The sequence below is a fragment of the Lagopus muta genome, chromosome 1 (genome assembly GCF_023343835.1).
Source record: "Lagopus muta isolate bLagMut1 chromosome 1, bLagMut1 primary, whole genome shotgun sequence".
Taxonomy (NCBI): domain Eukaryota; kingdom Metazoa; phylum Chordata; class Aves; order Galliformes; family Phasianidae; genus Lagopus; species Lagopus muta.
This window is the reverse complement of record NC_064433.1, coordinates 38,177,242-38,199,732: the sequence shown is the minus strand read 5'-3', so window position 1 is coordinate 38,199,732 and position 22,491 is coordinate 38,177,242. Positions and strand designations below refer to the sequence as shown.

The 22,491-nt window shown below is 38.4% G+C and overlaps 1 protein-coding gene across 11 annotated transcripts in view; it reads right to left on the bottom strand.

Moving 5' to 3' along the window:
• Positions 1 to 22,491, bottom strand: part of NAV3 (neuron navigator 3) — a 523,919-nt gene that overhangs the window by 175,843 nt on the left and 325,585 nt on the right. For all 11 annotated transcript variants that reach the window (XM_048934384.1, XM_048934394.1, XM_048934333.1 and 8 more), the window contains 2 exons: positions 2,818 to 2,935; positions 2,074 to 2,126 (listed from right to left, as the gene is read on the bottom strand). In XM_048934384.1, coding sequence (XP_048790341.1) covers positions 2,074 to 2,126; positions 2,818 to 2,935 — 171 coding nt within the window. The remainder of the gene's footprint in view (positions 1 to 2,073; positions 2,127 to 2,817; positions 2,936 to 22,491) is intronic.

Genomic DNA, 22,491 nt, shown 5'->3' with positions numbered 1-22,491 from the left:
TCTTCTACTAGGTTATATGAGTGAATGATCCAAAGGAGACAAATGGAGTGCAGGTGCAATATCTGGGTTCTGAGAGAGGCTTTGAAAGCTGACAAATTTGAACTACTTTACCTTCAGAACATTTTAAATTTCCTAGCTCGGTTGAAGAAATCAGCAGTACAAAACTGTTATTTCAAAGCACAGGAAAATAATCTGATCAGACACAGAGATAAAGCAATAAAGTGACTAAATCAAAAAAAGGGGAAAAAATATGTTATTTCTATCAAGTTGAAATGGGTAAAACTGATGCTTTAGCACTGTGCAAACACCAATCTGAGATGGTGTACAGGTGTGAGTGTTTGAGGGGCCCATTTGCAAGCCAAAGCACATGAGACAAAAACTCTGACCTGGCTGAGATCAGAGTTGGGTTTATGGGAGAGAGAAGATAGATGCAAAGAACCCTGCAGGTATTGCTGTAGCACAGGTATGCACTGATCATGCTTCCCCCATAACCGCAGTACAGAGAGATGAAATTCAGAATCACTGCGTCTCATAAAGATTTACCTGCAAGAAGGGAAGATGCCATTTTTTTGTGTTTTTTTTTTTTGGGGGGGGGGGGGGGGGGGAGGGGGAGGGCTAGGGGTGGGGTGTGTGGGTGGGGGGCAATGCAAACATTGCTGGAATTGTCCCCACAGCTTGGCTTTGTCTCATGGAAATGAAGTTAGATAGACATCAGAGCAGTGAGTCCCTCAGCAACCCTAGATGGTCATTTGCCAGTTACATGACCGGGGGAAATCATATCACTTTTCCATGCTTTTGTCTCTTCTTGTTTGCCTTGTCTGTCTGGAATGGCAGGTTTTAATGTGATTAGAGTAAAGAGTGATTATCTCTCAATCTGTATGTGTAATATTAGAGTTCCACACTGAAGTTCCCAAAGTTCTCAGCCAGGGCCACTAGGTGCTGCTGTAATATGAGTAATTAAAATAATAACTATTATTAAGGAGATTTCCTATATTCTTGCTACAGAATGTTTCAAAAGCCCTGAGAGCCAGAGGAGAAACTTATTCTTACTCTCCACATTTTGTGAAAAGTAAGAATGGGAAAAAGCTTGATTATTTATTTTGCTGAAACTTAAAATTCTTCCTTCCACTTTCCATAGCCTTGTGGAAAAACACTGCAAATATATTCCATCTTTTAGGAATGCATTGAAAAAATGCAAAATTTTTATTTTTTATTTTTACCTCAAAGCCAAACTGTCATACAAGCTCACCCAAACCATGATGCTACAAAATCCTTGACAGCTGCACAACTGTGCACCTTTTCACTTACTATTTGGCTGTTAACACAGGCAAAGTCCTCAGCATGGGGGAGCATGCTTGCAACTGCAAATGATTCAGCAAATGCTCGGTGATGTTACTGATGCTCACATTTTGTACCTGCCAGTTCCATGGCCTTCTAATTAGGCTTTATCTTATTAAATTTAGTTTGGTAACCATAAGCACAGTAGAAGATTAATCAGACTCGTATGAATCACAGTCACAGAGTGCTTGTTGCCTGAGTGTATCAAAACGTCTTTAAGCAGCTGCCAGTGATAGCTCAGAAAGTTATATGACTAAAGTGCTATTTCTGAAAGTTGTGGAGTCAGTGCATCTAACTGGACTTCACAGTGGGCAATCCAAAGGGCTATTTATATTCAGAAATAATTTGGCAAGTCTTGTTCATCAGACCAGTTTTCCAGACACAAAGACTCCACTTAAAAATTTATTCTTGGATTTATCACCCTTAAAAATGAAGTTGAATGAAATTATGTGGATAATCAGGAGAACAGGTTCACTAAGGCAGTTCTGGATTCATTAGTACTAATGAAGTTTTGCTGCTGGGTTACATCAAGACCCAAAGTTAGCAAGCACAAAAATGAAGATGCAGACACTAAGTATACATGGAAAAAAGAAATATAAAGAACAGTATGTGAGAATTAGGACTGTACAATAGATATGGGACAGAATATTCACCATTTAAAGAAATCACTGTTAGAAAGCATTTTAGAAAAATGCAGAGATGCCAACGCACACTAAGAATATATGTTATTCTTACCATTTGAGACTGGCTCCGGGGACAGCCATTGATATCTTCAACCTTCTCATTTGCTAAACAGAAACAGTGAGGTGAGAAATGAGAAGTAAACAGGGGGATAAAAGTTTTCTCTCCAGCCCCAACCTCGGCAAAACAAAACAAAACAAAACAAAAAACCCACACACACCAAAAAGAAAGAGAATAAGCAGAACAGACACAGCGATAAAGTGCACGGGGTTTTGTTGACACAGAGCTCCTTTCTAAGTAAAGCTCCGTCGCACAGTAACATTTCTTGTTAGCAGCAGTTGCTTCCACATGCCAAATCATGCAAAGGGGGAAGTGTGAAGGAGATTGCTGCTAATTCTTCAGCCCCTGCAAAATAACTGCTGACATGAAATCTTCCGCAATTGTCTTTGTAGGGTCAGGATACAGTTTCAAGGCAGCCCAGAAAGTATGAGCCACTCCAGCTAACGAAATGCACACATGGGAGACATATGGCTTAATGGAGCATTCATTTCTGACAATTCAAAGTGTGTAAGATACAGTTCTGGCCATTTAAAGTATGGTTAAACAGACAGTTCCAAACATGCTCACATAAACATATTTTTTAATTAAGACAAGGATGAACCACACAAATATCAGAGACATATGGAGTCAGTCAAATCATATTATTCCGGGTTCATCTTATTGTTAAATACATTCAACTTGAATTATATATTCCCCCACGCAAAGAGCTCACAGTACTTCTCCGAGCCTGGGTCTTACCGATGATCTGGATGATTTCTGCTAGCAGAACTCCATCTGCAATGTCCTGTTGCAAATCCTTGATCAACCGCTTGTGGCCAGATTTTGCTAGGTAGTGGTTAGCCCAGTCAGTGTAAATCTGCAGAGCAGAGGGGAGGGCAGGACGGAGAGAGGGGAGAGGGAAAGAAGACAATAAAAATTCTTAAAACAAATGTTGGCTTGCACACGAGAACTATTCCGGATCGCATTCCAGTTTAAGAAGTCAGCACCAAAGGAAACAATTTTAACGTTATTTTTTTTTAAAACAGCCATGCCCCTCCCACTGCCGTTTTCTGTTTTATTTTAACATCAAATGATTCACTCTGTTTCATGAGGGTTCAAGCTTGCTGTGACCAAGCAAAATTCCCCTTATGACAGTAGAGGAAACTCAGGCCATAAATCAGTCACATCTGCCCCAGTTCTACCTCCTGCTGTGCCCCTACCTACTCTCACACCCCACCACACACCCAGCACGCAGAGACTGCCAAAGAGAAAGCGAGAGCAGAAGTGTGTGCCTGTGTTTTGGTGGGAGTTCATTGGTTTGTTGCTTGGGATCCTGTCTGTGACAGCGCTTCTGCCACACTGCTGCAATAATCACAGTTTCCCGCCCTGCACAGTTCATTTGTTCCCATGGTTTTGTGTGTTGCACAAAAATTGAAAGCAACCAATGGAAGGTTAGAAAGGCCCAGCTGAACGACATCCACCAAAAGAAGGAGGAGGGTGGCTGGAAGCAGGTGAGATGGAGAGTCAGGGACACCATGCCATGCATGCTGAAGGCCTGGAGCACCCCAGAAGGTCTCACACTGTCTCCCATGTTTCCCAGCAGGCAAGGCAGCCTGGACCAGTGAAACTTAGCCCAGGCATGGCACAGCATCAGAGCATCAATGGCTCTAGGCAGCAAGGGCTGAGTCCTATCTGTGGGGTTCCCACAGTCCCTCTCACCACCCTAGAAGAAAGGACAGACCCTCTTGCTGTCCCTGCATGTGGTTGCTGAAAGAAAGCATATATGCATAGCAGCATCACTATGTAGGAATATATAATATCTGTGGTACCCTCTATGCTGAGGTTATTGTTTGAAATTGTTGACACCGCACCTCATCTATGAGAACAACATGAGGTCACTTTATAAACATCCTTTTATTTAACCTCAGAGACCCTTGGGAGGAAGGGGTCAGAATTCCATTTTGTGAACAGAAAAACAGAGACCAAAGCCATGAACTATTTGCTTAATTCAAGTAAATCTGTGGCAGAACCATGGAAAAACTGGAAATTGCCAGTCCTGAGCCTTGTCTGGAGAACCAGCATCCACTTTCCACCCAGCAAAGGTATCATTGCTTAGTCCACACTCAAGTCAGACTCATTTGCACCCTGAAAACATTTGTCACAGGTTTTCTCACTCTTCAGTAAAATTGATAGGAAATTTTGATTGGTTTGGACAATCCTATATCTCCTCAAAATTCCTGCAAGTGGATCACAACTGGTTTGTCTAAGCTTTCTTGGCAGGTTTAAATAACTGTAAATAACTATATGGCATCAAATTGTGGGAGGGGATTCAAGTCTCCCATAGCCAAAAGATGCTGCTGCTTGCTGGGGACATAAATTTCCCTCCTGTACCCAGAAGTCTGCTTGGGTCATAGGTTTTCAAAAACCAGAACTCTTTTTTTCATTACTACACAGGTGAATCACACAGAAGACTCCATTAAAATGTTTTTCAAAGCCAACAGTAGATATGAAAGTGTTTCTTCAGTGTGTATAAATACATATAATGAATGCCAATGTGGAGTCTCCAAAGATAGTATTAACAAATATTTGGAACAATATGAATTCAGGAGGATAAAAGGCACATACCACACCCATAGCATCATGTACTCCCTACTACTAGTGTTTCAACTTCAGTCATTCTTTAAAAATAATGCATCTTAAGTATTCTCTGAGTTCCCACTATAAGCTGAACTATTTTCTGTACTCCAATGAAACTGATCCACTGGAAAATACAGAATTTAATACCTACCAATATTATTTTGGGTTGATTCTGTACTCCAAATAAAAATGCTTTACCATGCATGTCATTTTTTTCATTTGTCACACCCACACATAATCTGATGTACCAATCCTAATTTTGACTGCAACTTGAACTACCGTCTCAGTACGTAGCCAGACAAATTTTATTCTAGCAGCTGCTGTGCAAGTATCTAATACTCAAAGAACAGACTTCACCCACCCACTCTTCATATATTTCTTTTTTTGTAAATTTAAAAGTAGAAAGTAGAAAGAATGAAGAATCTGAACAGCAGAGATGGAAATGAATTGTGATAGATATGGGTGATTTGCTACCAAAAGTTCCTAACCCACATCACCCTGGTGGCTGCAAAACTGTACCAATGGTCTGTATTTTGACAGTCCTGAAATGATGGGAAAAAAAGTGAGATGAGGTGGTAGTCAGAGGAGTTTTTTCACTTCAAAAGTATTGCAAAAAAATCAGAAATTGAAGAGCTGTTGACAGAGACCAGAGAGCAAAGTAATATCCAGTTGGCAATGGAATGTCACGTTTAATTTCCTCTCTTTACAAAGGGTCACCACTTGCTTCAGTTTGTCCCCTTCCCCACAGGACTCCGTTTTCATTCATCTCATTCTTCCATGAACCCAACTGCTCAAGAGTCAGTTGTAGAAAATGAGAAGCATGCAGATGGATACATGAAATTACAAGAATGTGTGCATGCACTACATATTTCACACTAAATTCTTGGATGCAAATAACAAGGGTCATAGAAAACCCCCTTCACAATGATTACCGAAGTAACTGCAATTTTATCTTAAAATCCTCAGGACAGCAAAAATCTCCAGTGTACGTCATCACTGATGGTACTCAGTTGCAAAGAGAAGTTACACAAAACAAAAGATAGAAGTGCTGTAATTTCATGCAACAGTTTGCTTGTAGTTGGCATTCCCCTTTTATTGGAGCTCTCCATGCTCCTCCTCTTTTCAGAGCTAGCAGGAGATAATTTCATCTTGCACTAACTGACCAGTAACATTTCCCAAAAACATTTTAATATTTAATATTTATTTATTATTTATTTTCCTTTTTTTTTTTTTTTTTTAAATTCTGAGGCTGTTCCAGAGAAGGCAACACACAGATGGGTCAGTGGTTGCAACACTTCCTCCTCACTGCACTGACCAGCCCAGGAACCCAGCCTCAGCCTCACAACTACATGCTGGGGCGGGCTGATGACTTATTCATTTCCTCTCAGGTTTCCTCCCTTAGCACTGTGGTTCACAGACCCAGCTAAAACAGAAGTATCTGCTCCAGTGCAAGGCTCCAACAGCTGAAGAAGGATGGTGGAGTTGCTGCTGTCTGCGGTGTGGAGTACTAGCCTCAACAACCTGATAGCAGAAGAGAGCCAAGACTGCGTTTGTATGGTCCAAGCTGTGTCCTGGCATTGGATAATTTAACCGCTTGCAACACAAAGCTGAATTCAGTGGGGCAATCTGAGCTTGGGCACAGCCTGCTTGTGTTAACAATGGTTTCCCCTAGCATTCTTCAACTGCTTGTCATGCTAACCTTCCAGAGGTTAGAGGAAATCAGTTCTCATTCCCAAATATAGTTATGAACTTCACCTCGATACTCCACACATTGCTGTAAGGAACACAGGAGAGCAACTTGGCAGGACTGGTGAAGAAACAAAACATTTTGCAATACGTTAGTTTAACTGAGTGAAAAAGAACAGGGATCTCACAGGTTACTACCATTTGTTGAAAATGCTTTAATCGTAAACCAGGCAATTATACACGAGGTAGTGCTGTAATTAACCTCCTTTAAAATTAATGCAGAAATGCTACCACACCCAATCAACATCAAACGTGAAATGTCAACTGGATTTCAGAATTACAATCAGTCTAATGCAATAACTTGTAACACTTTGTTAGTGTCTTCCACAAAGCCACCTCAATAGGCTTTACAGAAGTTAATGAGATCGCCCCTAAACTTTATTTAAGATGTAGAGAAAGCAATGAATAAAAAGTATTATCAGAGTATTTTATATATATATATATATATATATTTTAACGTCTTGTTCAAAGGCAAGCAAAGCTGAAAATACAACCCAGATATTATGAGTTGTAATCATTTTTTTCTATATTTTTTTTTTAAATCTGATTTTTTCTTTCTCCTTTTTTTTAATCAGGCAGTTTTATAAATAGTCATGGTGGGAAAATACATATTCCTGGAATCAAGATCCTTCTACATATTTCTGCTTTTTTTGCTTGCTACAGAATATAGATTTTCAGTTCTGAAAATGGTCTGTTGCCATCGAGAAGGCAGCTTTCCATACTTAGTGTGCACCACTGTCATTCTGTTATGTGCCAGTGCTGCTACTTAGGAAGAACAACAGTTGCAGCCAGCTGAGTTATGCTGAGACCTCGTGACAGAATTCCATGCCATTTAGGAGGTTAGGTTATATCTGAAAAGATATTAAAACATTTTTCCACTGTATGAAAAAGTTTCCTCCCTAGATATCTGGGAATCAATAGATATTACCCATCTTTCATATTCTGTCCTTTAAAATGTTCTCTAGAATACAACCATGTCCTCCTTCATTAGTATGAAAGAATTGAAGTGCAGTCCCCCAGTGCTCTCTTCCATTCACAATACCGGCCTCATATTTTTTGGGGAAGGGGATGTTTTCAAGAACTTATTTCCCAAAAGGAATCCCTTTACATTAGCAAGCCTCTCACAGTTTCTTTTTTTCCCCTTTATCTTGTAGCAAACACAAGTTGGAAAAATAGACCAACAGTTATCTATCATGAAAAGTGTTGCTGCAGAATACCTGGATTGCAATGGCTCACAGCCATATAAAATATTATTTTTCAGTACAGCAAGGGTCTGTCTTTTTTTTTGTGTTCAGACTAGATCAATACGTTCGATATTCATTTCTGTTTCACAAACAAACAAACAAAGAAACAAAAGACCTGAAAAAAGTAGAACACAAAAATTTTTAACAGCCAGCCAAAGAGGAAATACAGTATTTTTAACTTAATAAATGTGTTATGTGATTAACTAGTGTAATGTATTCAGCCTACTTAAAACATGCTCAGTGAAGACAGCTCAGTGTTGATAGCACTTAGAGCTTTTCACCCATAGACAATCGTTCAAATCATGCTTGTACAAAAAGAGATTAATGACTTGTTTTTACTCCTCTCTAGCATGCTATGCAATGGGCTGCAAAGGCTGTATATCTATTTCTTGGGCTGTTTTCCAGTGTGTGGCCCAAACTGGATGCTGAATACCCAGAAGAGTCTCCATAGCAGTCCCAGAGTCCCCGATGAAGGGAATTTGCCAGACGAGAGGGCATGACCACAACTCTACTTCGAGAGAGCTATTCTTGGCCAATGAGTCGTGGGTAGCACAACATGTGTTGGAGTGTCCCTGAAGCTGCTGGCCTTTATAAGGAGAAGTTGGGCAATGTGTTGACTAGTGTCAGAAGAAGGTGAGCAAATCATTTTGCAAAGAGATGCCTTTATCCTGTCTCTTCACTAAGGAAAACTTAACTGAAAGTCTGGTTCTGACCTTTTAAATATTTTCTTATTGCAGGTTTTCTCCCCAGGCTGCAAAAGCACAGTTCATTAGTTTCTGTCCTCCTCTTAACAAGGAAAAGGGCTAACTTTGCAAACAACGGTTCAATATTTATATTTAGCCTGCCATCAGAGACAGATCTAGCATCCGATTTATGTCAGGATTTAACTTACTACAGAAAACACACTCCAACTCATGTGCTTCAAAGTAAAGCTGGGGGTGGCACTTTTTTTAATGTGGAGCAAATTGCATGAGAAGGAAAAATATTTACACAATTAAAAATATAAGGCCAGAAAAATGAAACTAGAATGATACAATTTATGTGCAAAATAGAAGCCAATACATTTCATTCAGCAGAGTGAAGTAAGTATTAAATGACATTCCTGATACCTTCTTTCTCGATTTGAGTGAGCAAATGACAACAATCACAAATTTAGGAATAGAAATTGTTTAGAGAAGTACACAGAAATTAACCAAAATGCCAGAATCCCTGTAGTGTGATTCTGTGTTACAAACAGCAGTATGTATCCATCAATGTTATTCTGCAATTTTCAGATAAAAATACAATTAAATGAAATAACATTTATTTAATCACAGCAAAGAGAAGGAATAGAAATAATACCATTCAACCATCACTGGCAATTTTTAGATGACTTATTCAACTTAGAGTTTCTGAATCACCCAAATGACATTTGTCCTGATGTACTGCTCTCTCTTTCCACACATTTCTTAACAAATCCAACTCAGAATTCGTTTAATACATGTGTTTAGGCCAATATTTAACAACAGCACTGAGGCATGTATCTGTGGTTGGGTGGATAAGGTTTGCTAAGTGATTTGTGTAGTGCAAATTAAACAAAAATCAACTCTTTATAGAGTGAAATAACTTACTCATCTTTTGAAAATAATCATACCAATTTGCTTTATATTTTAAACACATTGTTTTGCTTACTATTTTATTGCAGCTGCTCATCAGCCCTGTGCAATAGCAATGAAGTACCACAGGAAGGAGCCAGATATTCATAATGCAGCTGCTGGGCTCCTGCAGATTTGTACTGCAGCAAAGAGATTCTTGTCAGAAGAGCAACAACACCACAGTTATTAATACTGGCCTCAAGCTTCCTGAATTAACAGAAGACAAGACTCACACAGAGTAAGCCTCCAAAACAGCCAGTCTTGACATGTTTTGATATTAATACTCCATGTAATTGCCTGTACCACTAACTTTGGAATTATTTCTTACCTGTATTTTTCAACTTCAGAGCACATTCTTGCATCCTTTTAGCAAAACTACAGTAAAATACCAAACCTATTATTCACTGCATCTTTTATATAAAACACTGATTCAAACTGGTATCTCTAATATTATAAGGGCAAAGACAACCAGCATTCTCTGCTGGGCATTACTGTGAAACCCAGAGACACCATTCAGAAGGCAAGTCTGCCTTGGCATATCAGTTCAGATGTGGAGAGCACTCCTAAAGGTAACGTACCATCACTTACTGCATATGAGCAGGATGTCTCTCACGTGGAAAAAAAAAAAAAAGGAGAGATGTGTTTCAGGAACATGCTGGATGTAATCCACTCACTAGCCAGCATATAGCCCATGCAACAGAATCTGACCCAGCAACTCTTCCTGCTGATATTCACATATGTGTGCCCCAGAAGTGATGAGGAAGAGGGAGGATATGATGGAAAAAGGTGCCAGCTGTCCTTTGTAGTGGGACACACACAGATATTCTTATGGATGCTACAGCAGCAACAAATATGCAGTGGAAATACATTCTTTTTGATAGTGGTGATGCATTAACAAATTACTTTGATCAACAGAAAACTGCTAGTATTCTCCTGACCAAATAAATGAGCTGATACAAAACTACTTTTTTCTACAGGTACAAATGCACATTATCTGAGTCTGTGTAAAGCTTTCAACCACAGATGTCTACAACAGTTCCTGGCAAATGAGATCGCCTTTGGAAGAAATAGGTGAGTTGGGAAGGAGCACCTGTGCCTGTCCAAAAAAGTAAAAGGAAGCCTATTTTTTGCTTTGGGCTATCCAGGACAGAAATGATGGCTCTCTGCACCAGGGGCCTCTTTCTGTTCTTCTGAGTGAGATATCATTTATTCCATACTTGCATCAATCTTCTGTCTCATACATATCTTGTCACTTCTAGGATAATTTCAAGACTAGTCTTACAAATTCATTTTAATAAAGAAGAACAGAGAAAAGTACTCAGATCTGTCTGGAAATCACAAAGTAATTTGCAGGATAAAATCATCCTTGCTCTTTTCTGAGCAAAAGCAGTAAGTCAGCAGAGCAATTCTGGACAGAAGGAACACCTGCCCCATAGATGCAGCAGTGGGGCTCCTCACATGGAGCTGAGGAGATTCCACTGTGAAACTACATTTTCCATCAAAGCTCATTTTAAGGATTTATAACTTGGATGGAGACATTCTTTCCACATTGCGATTTGGCATTAAAGAACTTGGCCCAGGGATCAAAATAACCCTCTTTTCCAGCACTTCTTTTTAAGTATGGGAAGGCAAATTTCTGATACATAAAGATGCAAGAATATTAATACATACTTTTGCTCTTTTGTTATAAGAAATCAGTGGCAGAAAAACGGCAACTAACTTTATAATTAAAGTCTCCATCCAGCTTGTATCTTTTGAGGCTTAGGAAGTGATTTGAATTGTTTGGTTTCCTCTCATGTGGAAGAATGATTTTGCAAATCAAAATAAACAAAATAAAGTCTGCTTTCCGAGCTGCATATTTTATAACAAGGCACTTTAACTTCTACTTAACTTTTCCTTGGGCTTTGACAGTTAGAAGTTTTTTGTTACAAACACTATAATTTATAATTTAATATCAATAAACACGTCTCACATATTCAGCACAGCTTTCAGATACTGAAGATAGCATATTAATATCAAGTAAACATATTAATGACTTCAAGCAAAAGTGATCTGGGTGTCTTCTTACTGTCATTCATTTTTGTTGACACAGGTCTTTCTGATGCATGTGTTAGTGGTAAAGATCACTGCACAAGTGTTTGGCCTTTCGCTACCTTGCTGAAATTTAGGGAAATGAAATAATGTGCACAGATGACAGTCTACACATATATTTCTGCAGTTTAAATATACAAGTCAGTTTTAGGGCTTGAATGATTAAGGGTGCAGCTCAGTACACTAGGAATACCACTTCATGTTTTTTTCCTTTTGAAAGCGTTGCCCCAAGATAAAGGCATGCCCATTTGGATGATAATAATACTTAAAATAGCAATCATCCAGCATAATAAATTTTATGTATGAAGTAAATTCTGCCAAATAATAATCTTAAATAACAAAGGGAACACAATAATCTTATCATTGTTTTTGCAGCAGAAAGCTTGTCATCCCAAATTAGATTCAACATTATATTCTTCCTCAGTTCTAATCAAAAATCCTATGTCATATATTGGTTTTGTAACACAAACAGATCTGGAAGGACCATCCTATGGAAAGTAAAAGGTTTTGAATACCCTTGTTTTCTATTATGAAAGGGGAGATCTGACTAAACACTATAATGAGAGCTCAAACTGCACACCACACAGAAAAAGGCTGTTTCAGGAAGGGGTGCCCCATGGCCTGGTGACTGTCCTTCATCTGTGTCCTATCTGCAGTCTCCCATAAAAATCTTCAAAGGTATATCCCACTTTTTGGGGTTCTGCTACTCATTTCTGTAGGACTATACCACCCTCCTAAATTACATTGAAGATTCAGAACAGACTTTTTTTTTCATCTGCTATTTACCTCTGAAGACAAGGAAAAAAAAACTCTCCTAGTTCAGGGTAAAAATAGTGACACATACATACATAATATAGAAAGAAAAAAAATGGAATCTAGTATCTGATAAATGCACCACTTATGTTAAAGTATATTTATTAACAAACTATCCCATTCTTATGCTGAATATTATCATACTTATATGTGAACTTCAAGTCTGGAGACCAAGGAGGTTTTGATAGTGTGTGATCATTTAGATGGATAATTGTATGAAGTTTAAATGCAGAGTCTTCTATCACATTGCAAAGACAAACGGAGGAAAGATCAGCGATCAAGGCTTACATATGTAAAGATCCACACTGACAGAAATTAACACTGAAGTTCTTTAATAAGACTTTGTGGTAGGAGAAGCTCTTCTCATATCAGTACTTCTGTGCATACACTGGACAATACTGCTTCAAACTAATATCCATACCACAATGCCTGTATTCCTCCTACAAATAAGATGCATATTTTTTGATTCTTAATGTTACATCTCAATAATATGGTGTGAATTTTTAACCAGAAATAAAAATGATGAGCAGATGTGAGACTGGACACTGGAAAACACTTCCAGCTCTGGACATATCTGCAAACTGAACTGTACAATTTTTAGGATGTGTCATTGCTGAATCCAAGCGCACAAACATCTTATAAATGAATGTAAATCAGATGATCACTTAGAATCTACCAGTCTGCCATCTGAAAATAACAAGAGGATGATATCTGAAGAAGAAAAAGGTCTTGAAAGAGTTACGTGAAAGCTCAGCCATTACCTGATATATTTTTTTCATCTTTCTCACTATAGACATCATTGCCTGATATGTAAGTACAAATGCTACTGTTAGTTCTACAAATGTGGTGGTTATTTTTTTTTACTTCAAGGCCAAATCCATCTCCCTTATGCCACAAAACAGCTGGCAATTCTGAGTTTGAGGTCTGTTCTCCAGGTCCTCGTGACTGACCATACAGAGGGCACTCACCATTGAACTCCTCAAGGGATTGTGCTCCACATCTGCAACTCTTCACTCACTGTCCCATGTTTCTCTTTAAATTATACACTCCAGTGATACTCTTGTCTCTTGAATACCAGACTAGAAATGAAGGATAGGGATTGACTGATTCACTTTAAAGGGCCACTGTCTTAAATTTAATTAAATCCATATCTTCTACCTCCCACACAATGACTCCTTGGGACTAAAGGCTTCTGTAAGGGATTAGGGAGGGGATACTCTCATTGCAGCCACACCACTATGCAGAAAATAATTCAAGATTTGGGAAGTTGTGAGCAGGAAGCAGAGGATGAAGAAGAAAGGGACACTGAAAACACAAACAAATAACTCTGCTGGCTAGAGATTACAAGCATTCATTCTGGAGAGAAGAGAGTGTGCTCCAGCCTTTCCTTCCAAAATCCCTTTTGTATTTTTTCTTACTAATGTAAGAAACAGAAATGATCCTTTGTAAAAGAAGCATCAGGTGTTCCCTCAGAAACCTGTACCCTACCACTTTTTGCCCCTTTCCACGTAATGATGAATATTTTTCTTGGGACTGTGATGCAGGATGGCACTGTTGGCACCACTAGCTCCTGAGTTAGCTCTGTGTGCGAGAAGGTTGGCATCAGAGGAGAGCCTACACAGCCACTTAAATCATACAGAAATGTGCAGAGTGTCACTTTGAGGACTTCTGTGGGTAGGTCTATATTTAATCTACTGGTTTAGGATAAGAAAAACTGCTTTTGCTGATCTTGTCATTTTAACTCGCAAATAAAGTAGAATGAAAATTAATTTAATTCTGCTTGTCCTTCCTTCCTCCCTTCCTCCTCTCCTCTCCTCTCCTCTCCTCTCCTCTCCTCTCCTCTCCTCTCCTCTCCTCTCCTCTCCTCTCCTCTCCTCTCCTCTCCTCTCCTCTCCTCTCCTCTCCTCTCCTCTCCTCTCCTCTCCTCTCCTCTCCTCTCCTCTCCTCTCTTTTCTCACAAGAAACAGCTACTGCCGATGAATACTGAATATTTCATTCTGATGCACTGCTTTTTTTTCCCCCAACTATAACCTTTTGCTACAGTAGGCAGGTGCTTATTTCACCTGTACTGTAAGTAAACCTTGCTGGTAAGGTGCTTGACTCTGCGAAACCAATACAGCTTCTGAGCATTCTTAGAAATACAATTTTAAGTCCATACAGACGCTTAATGTGAAAACCTGGGATGGCTATGGATGGACTACAAGCACTGCCAAAACAGGCAGCTGCTGAGTGGGAGTTTCAAGGATGAGAATGATGTATATAGGAACCTAAAATGCAAGTGAGGTAGGTCATAGGAACATAAATTCTTTGGAGGAGGTGGAGAGTTCTCGTATTTCAAGAATTACTGTGAAAAGCAGACTCTTTGTTAAAAATTCAACTGTTTACTACATTATTTAGTGCATAAAATAGGTATGGAAATAAATAGTCCTTAAAGTCCTTAAAAATTTTTTTCTTTCAGTTTTTACAGAACTTCATTAAGGCCTCTGATAACCAAAAATTACCTTTTTCAGCGTGACCTGTTGAATGTCTCTCATTTCTGATATAAATGTAAGGATAAATACTTTGGAGAAACTTCTTTAAAACATACGGAACACTTACACATTCTTATTCATTTACTGAAGAATGTGTACATTTGGGACCCATGAGTTAGTGAGGAAAATTAAGTTTGAAATTTTCTTAACTGATGTACCTCTTAAGTTGCACATTTCCACAGAGAGACTTCTGAAACACTACACCAGATGGCTTTGCTCTCAGCTTCCTTTGTCAGATTCACATTACTTCACTATCAGCAATAAAATTCCATACGTACCTTAATATTTCACTTCATGTTACTGTCATTATCTTGTTACAGGTTATAACGGTATTGATATTATCTGTCTAATAATTACTCCCGAGTAACAGCAGTAAAAGTCTCAACTTTCAAGCTCTGATCTAAAATCTGCTGAAGCAATTAAGTTTCCTCTGTGTCTCTTTGACTGAAAAAGATATTCTAAACACTAAAAGAAGAATTAAAGTGGGCAAATTGCTTCTCTAGTTTGTGGTTTTATAGTAAACCAATCCCAAACTTAGCTACATAGATTTAAATCAATCTCTTCCAAAATACATTTATGTTTACTGTACGCATGAATGTACTGTATTTCTTCAACAGGGATAAACCCACAGAAGTATTTTCTTCAAAACAGTTGTTTATACCAGAGTGTAGGACTATGTAACTTTGGTACGTGACAAACAGCAAGCAAAATAAATATGAAGGACTGGGATCCCCAAAGAACACTGAAATGTCTGACAAGACTGCAGTAAGATTAAATACAAAGTGTAGTATAGGGATAGCCAAGGGTCTTGTCTTGTAAGTCATTATAAAATATTACATTCTAAAAAAGGTATTTAAAATGTTCATGATTCTACTTAGTGATACGACACAGTTCTGTAAACAATTATCTTAGGAACAGGATATTTCAATTAATTGTGGTAGCATGCTCCAAATTCTAATCACACAATAACTGTAGTGATAGAGTGGATGTGACAGTACTGCACAATCAGCTTTACAACGAAGTTCAACCAAAAAACTGCCCACACAATAAGAAGATCCCCTGGATTTATCTAGCAAAGGATATTTAATCAAGATAGCATGCACACAGAATTGCATGTTGCCCACTCTTTACAAAACAAATGTTCACAAGCTCACTGAGCACTTAACTTTACATGAGAGGTTCACAGTACAAAAAACAAACTAACCAACAACAACGAAAAAATCCCAACAGAGGAAATTCAACCCGCATTAATAGAACTTAATCTGGCCACTGCTGTAAAAGATAACACAAAATGTATTTACAAATACATTAGCAAGAAAAGGAGGGCCAAAGAAAATCTCTATCCCTTGTTGGAGTGGAGGGGAACATTACCACCAAGGATGAGGAAAACAGGCATACTCTTCACTGGGTAAAAAAATGACTGGATGGCTGGGCCCAGAGAGTGGTGATGAATGGAGTTAAAACTAGTTGATAACCAGTCATAAGTGGTTATACTCCAGAGGTCATCAATGAGGGCAGTCCTGTTTAATATACGAGAAGCAGCTGAGAGAACGGGATCATTTATACTGGATAAAAGGAGGCTAAGGGGAGACCTTATCACCCTTTACAGCTACCTGAAAAGAGGTTGTGCTGAGGTGGGAGTTGATCTCTTCTCCTAGGTAATTAACAATAAGACAAAAGGCAACAACCTCAAGTTGCAGTAGCATTTGTTCAGGTTGCATATTAGGAAAAATTTCTTACTGGAAAGAGTGTTCAAGTATTGGAACAGGCTGCCCAGGGTTTAGTGGTGATGGGCTGAAGGTTGATGATCTTCAGTGGTCTTTTTCAACCTTAAGGATTCTGTGATTCTATGAAAGTTGTGTGTGTGGTACACTGTTGTGTACATAGTTAACCTTTGCTACTAGGCATGAAAGAATCTGTGCTGGGGCATGTTTGTGGGGGTTGCAGGGGCATTGCTGAAACAATTCTCTCCTATAGGGAACAAGTAGGCTGCAGCTTCTGCTGAGAAGCTAAACAAAAATAGTAACAAAATGAGAATGTGAAACATTTGGCAAAACTTGGAGAAGTATGGTGGCATTCATCTGAATCATTTAAGATTTTTTTTTTTTTCCTCGTAAATTACTTCTCAGCAAAACTCAGGCACAGACTTTGTTATTCTAGCCCTGCCACAGCCTTCTGAAGAGACGCCTTTGCACCTCCTGTGCTGTGTTCTTCACATCACCTCCAACTAGCTATCTCCCGCACAGTTTCTTACATGGTTTATTAAACTATCTTGACCATCTGAATTTGGCACAAATAATCCTTCTGTATGGAAAGCTATCAGAATCTAAGTTGCAGGGAAACCCAAACGCTTCTGAACACACTGTGAATTCACTTAAAGCCAGGAAGCAGAACAAAGGTGTAAAGCAACAAACAGCCTTCTTTCTTCCATTTCCTAAGTCTTCATTGCCCCTTGAAAGCATTTTAAAAGTTACTTTGGTCCATTCTCTACTCCTGCCTGGAAGCTCTTGGCTCCTGGCCTGAGTTTGCATGGTCAGTTCCTGAGTATGAGGTGGTTACTTGGTTCAAAAGCAGCAGCATGGACCAGCCCACTTCACAGGAGTTCACATGTTGCTCATGAAGGAAATAGCCCTAAGTGATCTTGGGCTCCTGGAGCTACAAGGCATTGGCATTCACTGCTCTTTGGGAGTACTTTCAAGCAAGCAGACTAGAAGTGCTCTGTATATTTGAGCACTACATCTGATATAATAAAAAGCCTCAACAACCTTTCATAAATAGTCCTATGTCATGTACCTCCTAGCTGTTACAAATTCTTCTTCTTTTAGCATGACCATGCTCAACCTTTGACATTACTCTTCTCACTCAGTTTCAGCAACAGTACTCTGAATTCCTTCAGGAAAGGAATATTTCTCCTGCTTTTGAATAAAAGATTATTTTTGCCATCACTTTGTGCCTTTGTCATTTAGTTCTTTTAATATGTTCAATAAGGTAATCCCAGGGACAAATAATACTTTAAAAATCTTTACAACTTCAGCAGATATAACAACTAAAAGCTGTAAATGGCACATAAGTGTAGAAAGCATGAAAAAAAGAAGGAAAAAAGGCAACACTTTTAATCATTCTCTTGCTTGATGAGAAATTTCAGGAGCTACAGCACTGCAGTGAAGATAGAATTTTCATTTGGTCTTATCCTTAGAAAAGAAAAAAAAAAAAGAAAAAGAAAAAGAAAACACTTTGCTGATTTCAAAATACCTTTTGTGTAAATGTTTATAATCTATACAGAAATGTAAGCAAACTTACAATAAATATTGTGTTTAGCTACTTTTCAGATGCCTTAAAAAGCACTCCACTGATTCCTGTAGGACTGTTGTATGTCATAGTAAATACTATCACAAGCAGAGAGCATTTTTCATGGTCTTATATGTGTATTTATACATATAAATATTGAGTATTAAGAAGGAAACAATTACGACAGAAAATATTCTTTCATAAAAAATCCTTATATTTACTTTTCTGCCATAAGAGATAGGATGTATCTCATAAGATATATCTAATATTTTTCAACACAGTCACCACCACGAGTGACACATTTTTGTCAGTGATATAGAGGAGCCTGCATGCCATGCTTATAAAAAATTGTCTGGAACACGTCTTTCTCATTGCTATTGCCACTGATGAAACACATCACCCACTGCCTCACTGTGCTCACATCCACTCTTCGGTCTACATAAAAGCTCAGCAAGTGTCAGTGGATGTATTTTTTTCTGCATGAAGGAATGCAACGACACACCTTTACTTCATACACACTTCCATGTCAGGCACCATTCTGTCAGACTGCTCCTCTGCTGCCATCTCTCACGTGCCAACAAAATGTAATGGAATATTGGCGGAAAGGTTCAACCTCTACTGCCATAACACCAACATCTGCCTCTGATGTTGTGGGCCAACACAGTAAAAGAGGAAGTGGTAATTTTGCAGCAGCCCTCATAAATTAGGAGATAAGGTTTATCCCTAGGAGATAGCTAAGCGTACGGTTCTGCATGAAGCAAAGACAATCTCAAGGCCTCTCAGAAATTCAGAGAGGTTTGGCAGAATTACTTTGTTAAAGCTGTTCTCATTGAGAGAGGCAAAGAGAAAAAACAACAAAAAAGTTGAGAAAAAACGAGCAGAGACAAATTTAATGAACAGAGAAGAAACTCCAAAGAAAAAAAAAAACACAGAACACACGGAATTATAGCACAAGCAGAAAACTAGAATAAACATTTCATGATAGAGGATGGTTGAAACAACCAAGGTATAGAGATAAGAAAACTGCTCCAGATTGTTCTTCCATTTTGATATTAAGGGTGTCTAATATTCAACTGAAGTAGAAAATAACATAAAAATTCCTTATTCTTTTTTTTTTTTTTTTCCTTCTGCTGGAAATGCTCTACTATTTATTCAAGTTAAAGGGTTAGCAAATATATTTCACTAAGTCCATTTGCCAGCAGAATGCCCAGTGCAATCATGTCACACACAGGCAAAATCCTCCTCATCAATAATGGCCAACTGCAGTATATATTGATGTGAAAAAATAAATAACATTTTCCTCACAAAGGAGTTAAAAACACATTCATCTGGGTTTCAGCCTCTTCTCACCTGTACCATAGCTCTGCTGTAGACAACATATAAACAGAAAAAAGATTTTTATGTTCAGGGAAAGAGTTAGGGCCTGGAGCTAAACAAACAGGAAAACAAACGAACCACTTCTCTCTTTGGCACTGTTACAAATGGAAATGTTCATCACAGCGTATTGTAAGCCTACTGTACTAATGAGTATCTGATGTCCTGTCCTGTCTTGTCTACAGATGCTCAAAAATCTAATTTGTTTCTGCATCAAATCAATTCATTCACTAACACCATTCAAAACTTTGTATCACTCTAATCCTATTTCATGTGGAATTAGATAATATTCCTTTATGTTGTCATCTTGGTCAGGCATCACAATCAGTTCAAGGCAGGCAAAAAAGTGCAGCACCCCCAGGGGTGCAGTTGGAGCTCAATGACATGAAGCTGTGTCAAGGCAGGTTAGGCTGAGTATTAGAAAAAGCTTCTTCACCAACAGGGTGGTGGAAAAGGTCACAGAAGCAAACTGTTGGAGTTCAAGGAGCATTTGGACAGCACTCTCAGACGTATGGCTTGATTTTGGGTGTCTTGTACGGAGCCAGGAGCTAGACTTCATGAACCTACTGGGTCTCTTCCAACTTGGGATATTCAATCATTCTATAATTCTTAGATGTTTTTGTAACCCAAAAGCCATTTTGTTATACTAAATAAGTTGTAAGTACAAAGAAAGCTAAAATATCCTAATCAAGTTTCCGGATTTCCCTGGAAAGGCCCAGTTACCATTTCCCTTTTAGATTTTTGGTAAAGTCCCTGTTTTCAGTTCTGGATACACACAACTGGCTATTCATATTATACATACAATTCATTGTAGGCACACATTAAACTTAGGCTGTCTTTTTGAGAAACATTGATATTAAATCCAGCCACACTGCAGCAAAAGTCAAATAGCATGCTGTCAACAGAAAGAATTGCTTTTATCAAGATCAGTTTACCCCATCCATGGATGAATATGAGAAATAAAGTAAAAGCAATAAATTAATGTAGAGCTATGCATCCTTTCAATATAAAGATATAAACACGTCAAGCAATATTAATACATTTATATGACATAAACTCAGAGCGTACTGATGAACTTAACATTAAATTGATTGCATTCGCCCCGATGCTGAGCCAGCTCTGCATCAGGCCAATACTTTGGCATTAATTAATGTAGCCTTAAAACTGCTCCAACTAAAACCAACTGCCTAAAGCATTCACAGCACTTCTCATGAGCTAGATGGCTGCAAGCAATGCTCAGTTACACCTGCTCTGAAGAGACACAGCCCCACCTCACCTGCCACCAGTCATGATGCTCCTACTAGACCAGTGAGGAAACACATTCAGGGAGAGGTTTATACTTTGATGCATAATTTTCAGCTCTATTTAAACAGAACACACATAACTAGAACTGCTGGTAAGCTTTATTTGAATGTGAATCTTTGGTGAAAGAAAGAAAAGGCAATTATCAGTGCAATTATCCGTGATTAGTTCAAATATGAATGCTCATTTTTCAAACAAAGCTGTAATTTACTGAAAGAAATGTTCCCAGACTGATTTCCTAGGACACTTGTTTGTGCCTATAAACACATTTTATTTACAGAAGGTAAAACACCTAGAAATATGTAAAATGACTGGCCTTTTAGACAAACTGGAATTGTGAGGTTCTTGCTGTATATATGCTTGTTACACTGTGTAGAACGAAACAATATAGAAGTTGTGGTTGCTTCTTGAAAGAGTCCCTCAAATGCTTAAATGAGAGTGAAAACTGGAAGGAATGTAATAAAAGCCACCATTAAGTGGCATCTTTGTGGGAGTGGTTGACTTTCCGGGTCTGGATTTTTGGCAGAAGGAGTATGCAAATGTTTCTTTGGTAAAATCTGAACTCCATACATATTTTCACAAAGGGTAAGAACTACATTAGACTACTCACAATCCAGGAGATGTGTGCAATGTCACCATCCACTCATTGACAACTGAAGTGTTTCAGATGGTGGGAAAGAAAGGTGTTATTATCCCAAGACATACTAAAGAGGTAACTTCCTGACATTTGCATGGTTTTGTTGAAGTGCAGCTGTAGCCTTTTCTTACCCTCAATTTCCTTTCCAAAACAATGTAGTCCTTTGAGTAGCAGTGAGTCTCATTCTCCTGTCTCCATACACCCATTTGCTGCTGCTTCAAGAGAACTTTTGATTGAGTGATTTTGCACTCCTACATCACCAACAGAACTATATGTAGGTGATAAAACACTACTAACTCTAAAAGGTCTCTTTAAAGAGAAGCTTTATGTAAATAAAACGTGTCATACTCAGAGCCATAGCATATTCTAAAAAGGTGCCTTTACCCAACAATGTGTATTTCCTGTTGTAACTTAAACAATGAAGAGTATAACCTGTGAAATTCTATAAAACAATCTATTTTATTTACCATTGATTATATGCCTTTTTGCATCCACAAAACTCGTATGTAAAATGAGGTAATCAACTTCATTCCATAAGGCTAAAGAATTAATAAAAGTACCTATGTGGCATCTTAATAGATCCAACTACAAGCCTCGCAGGACATCATGTATGCCAGAATCTCATTAAAGGTGGTGTTAAAATTCAGAAGAGCACCTGCTTCTCTGATTGGAAAATGTCAATGTGAATGCAGAACAGCCAGAGAAAGAAAAAAAATTACCCCAAATGAGGTCAGGTTTGTTTTCCTAATTCCTGCAGGAAATCAACCTTGTGCTATCAGAGGACCACTGTAAAATAAACTGATTTATCTTTGATTCTGAAGTAACATATAGAGTGCATATAATAAGAAATGTGTTTCAAGTTTGCTAACTCATTACAGGAACTCAACAGTCTTGGTTACTTTTTAAAGAGCAATACAAGAAGAAACACTAGCTTAGTCGGATAAGCTTTTTAAAAATATCTATTTCAAAACCTTTACTGGTATATAGTAAATCTTTAATTTCTTTCAACATTCTAAGCTAACAGGGAATTGTATTTTGCCATTAGATACAGGCAGAACTGATTTTTTCTTTTCTGTACTGCTTGTTACTGCGATGTTGTTCTGTTTGGTAGTATGAAAAGCAGCAAGTCCCTGCAG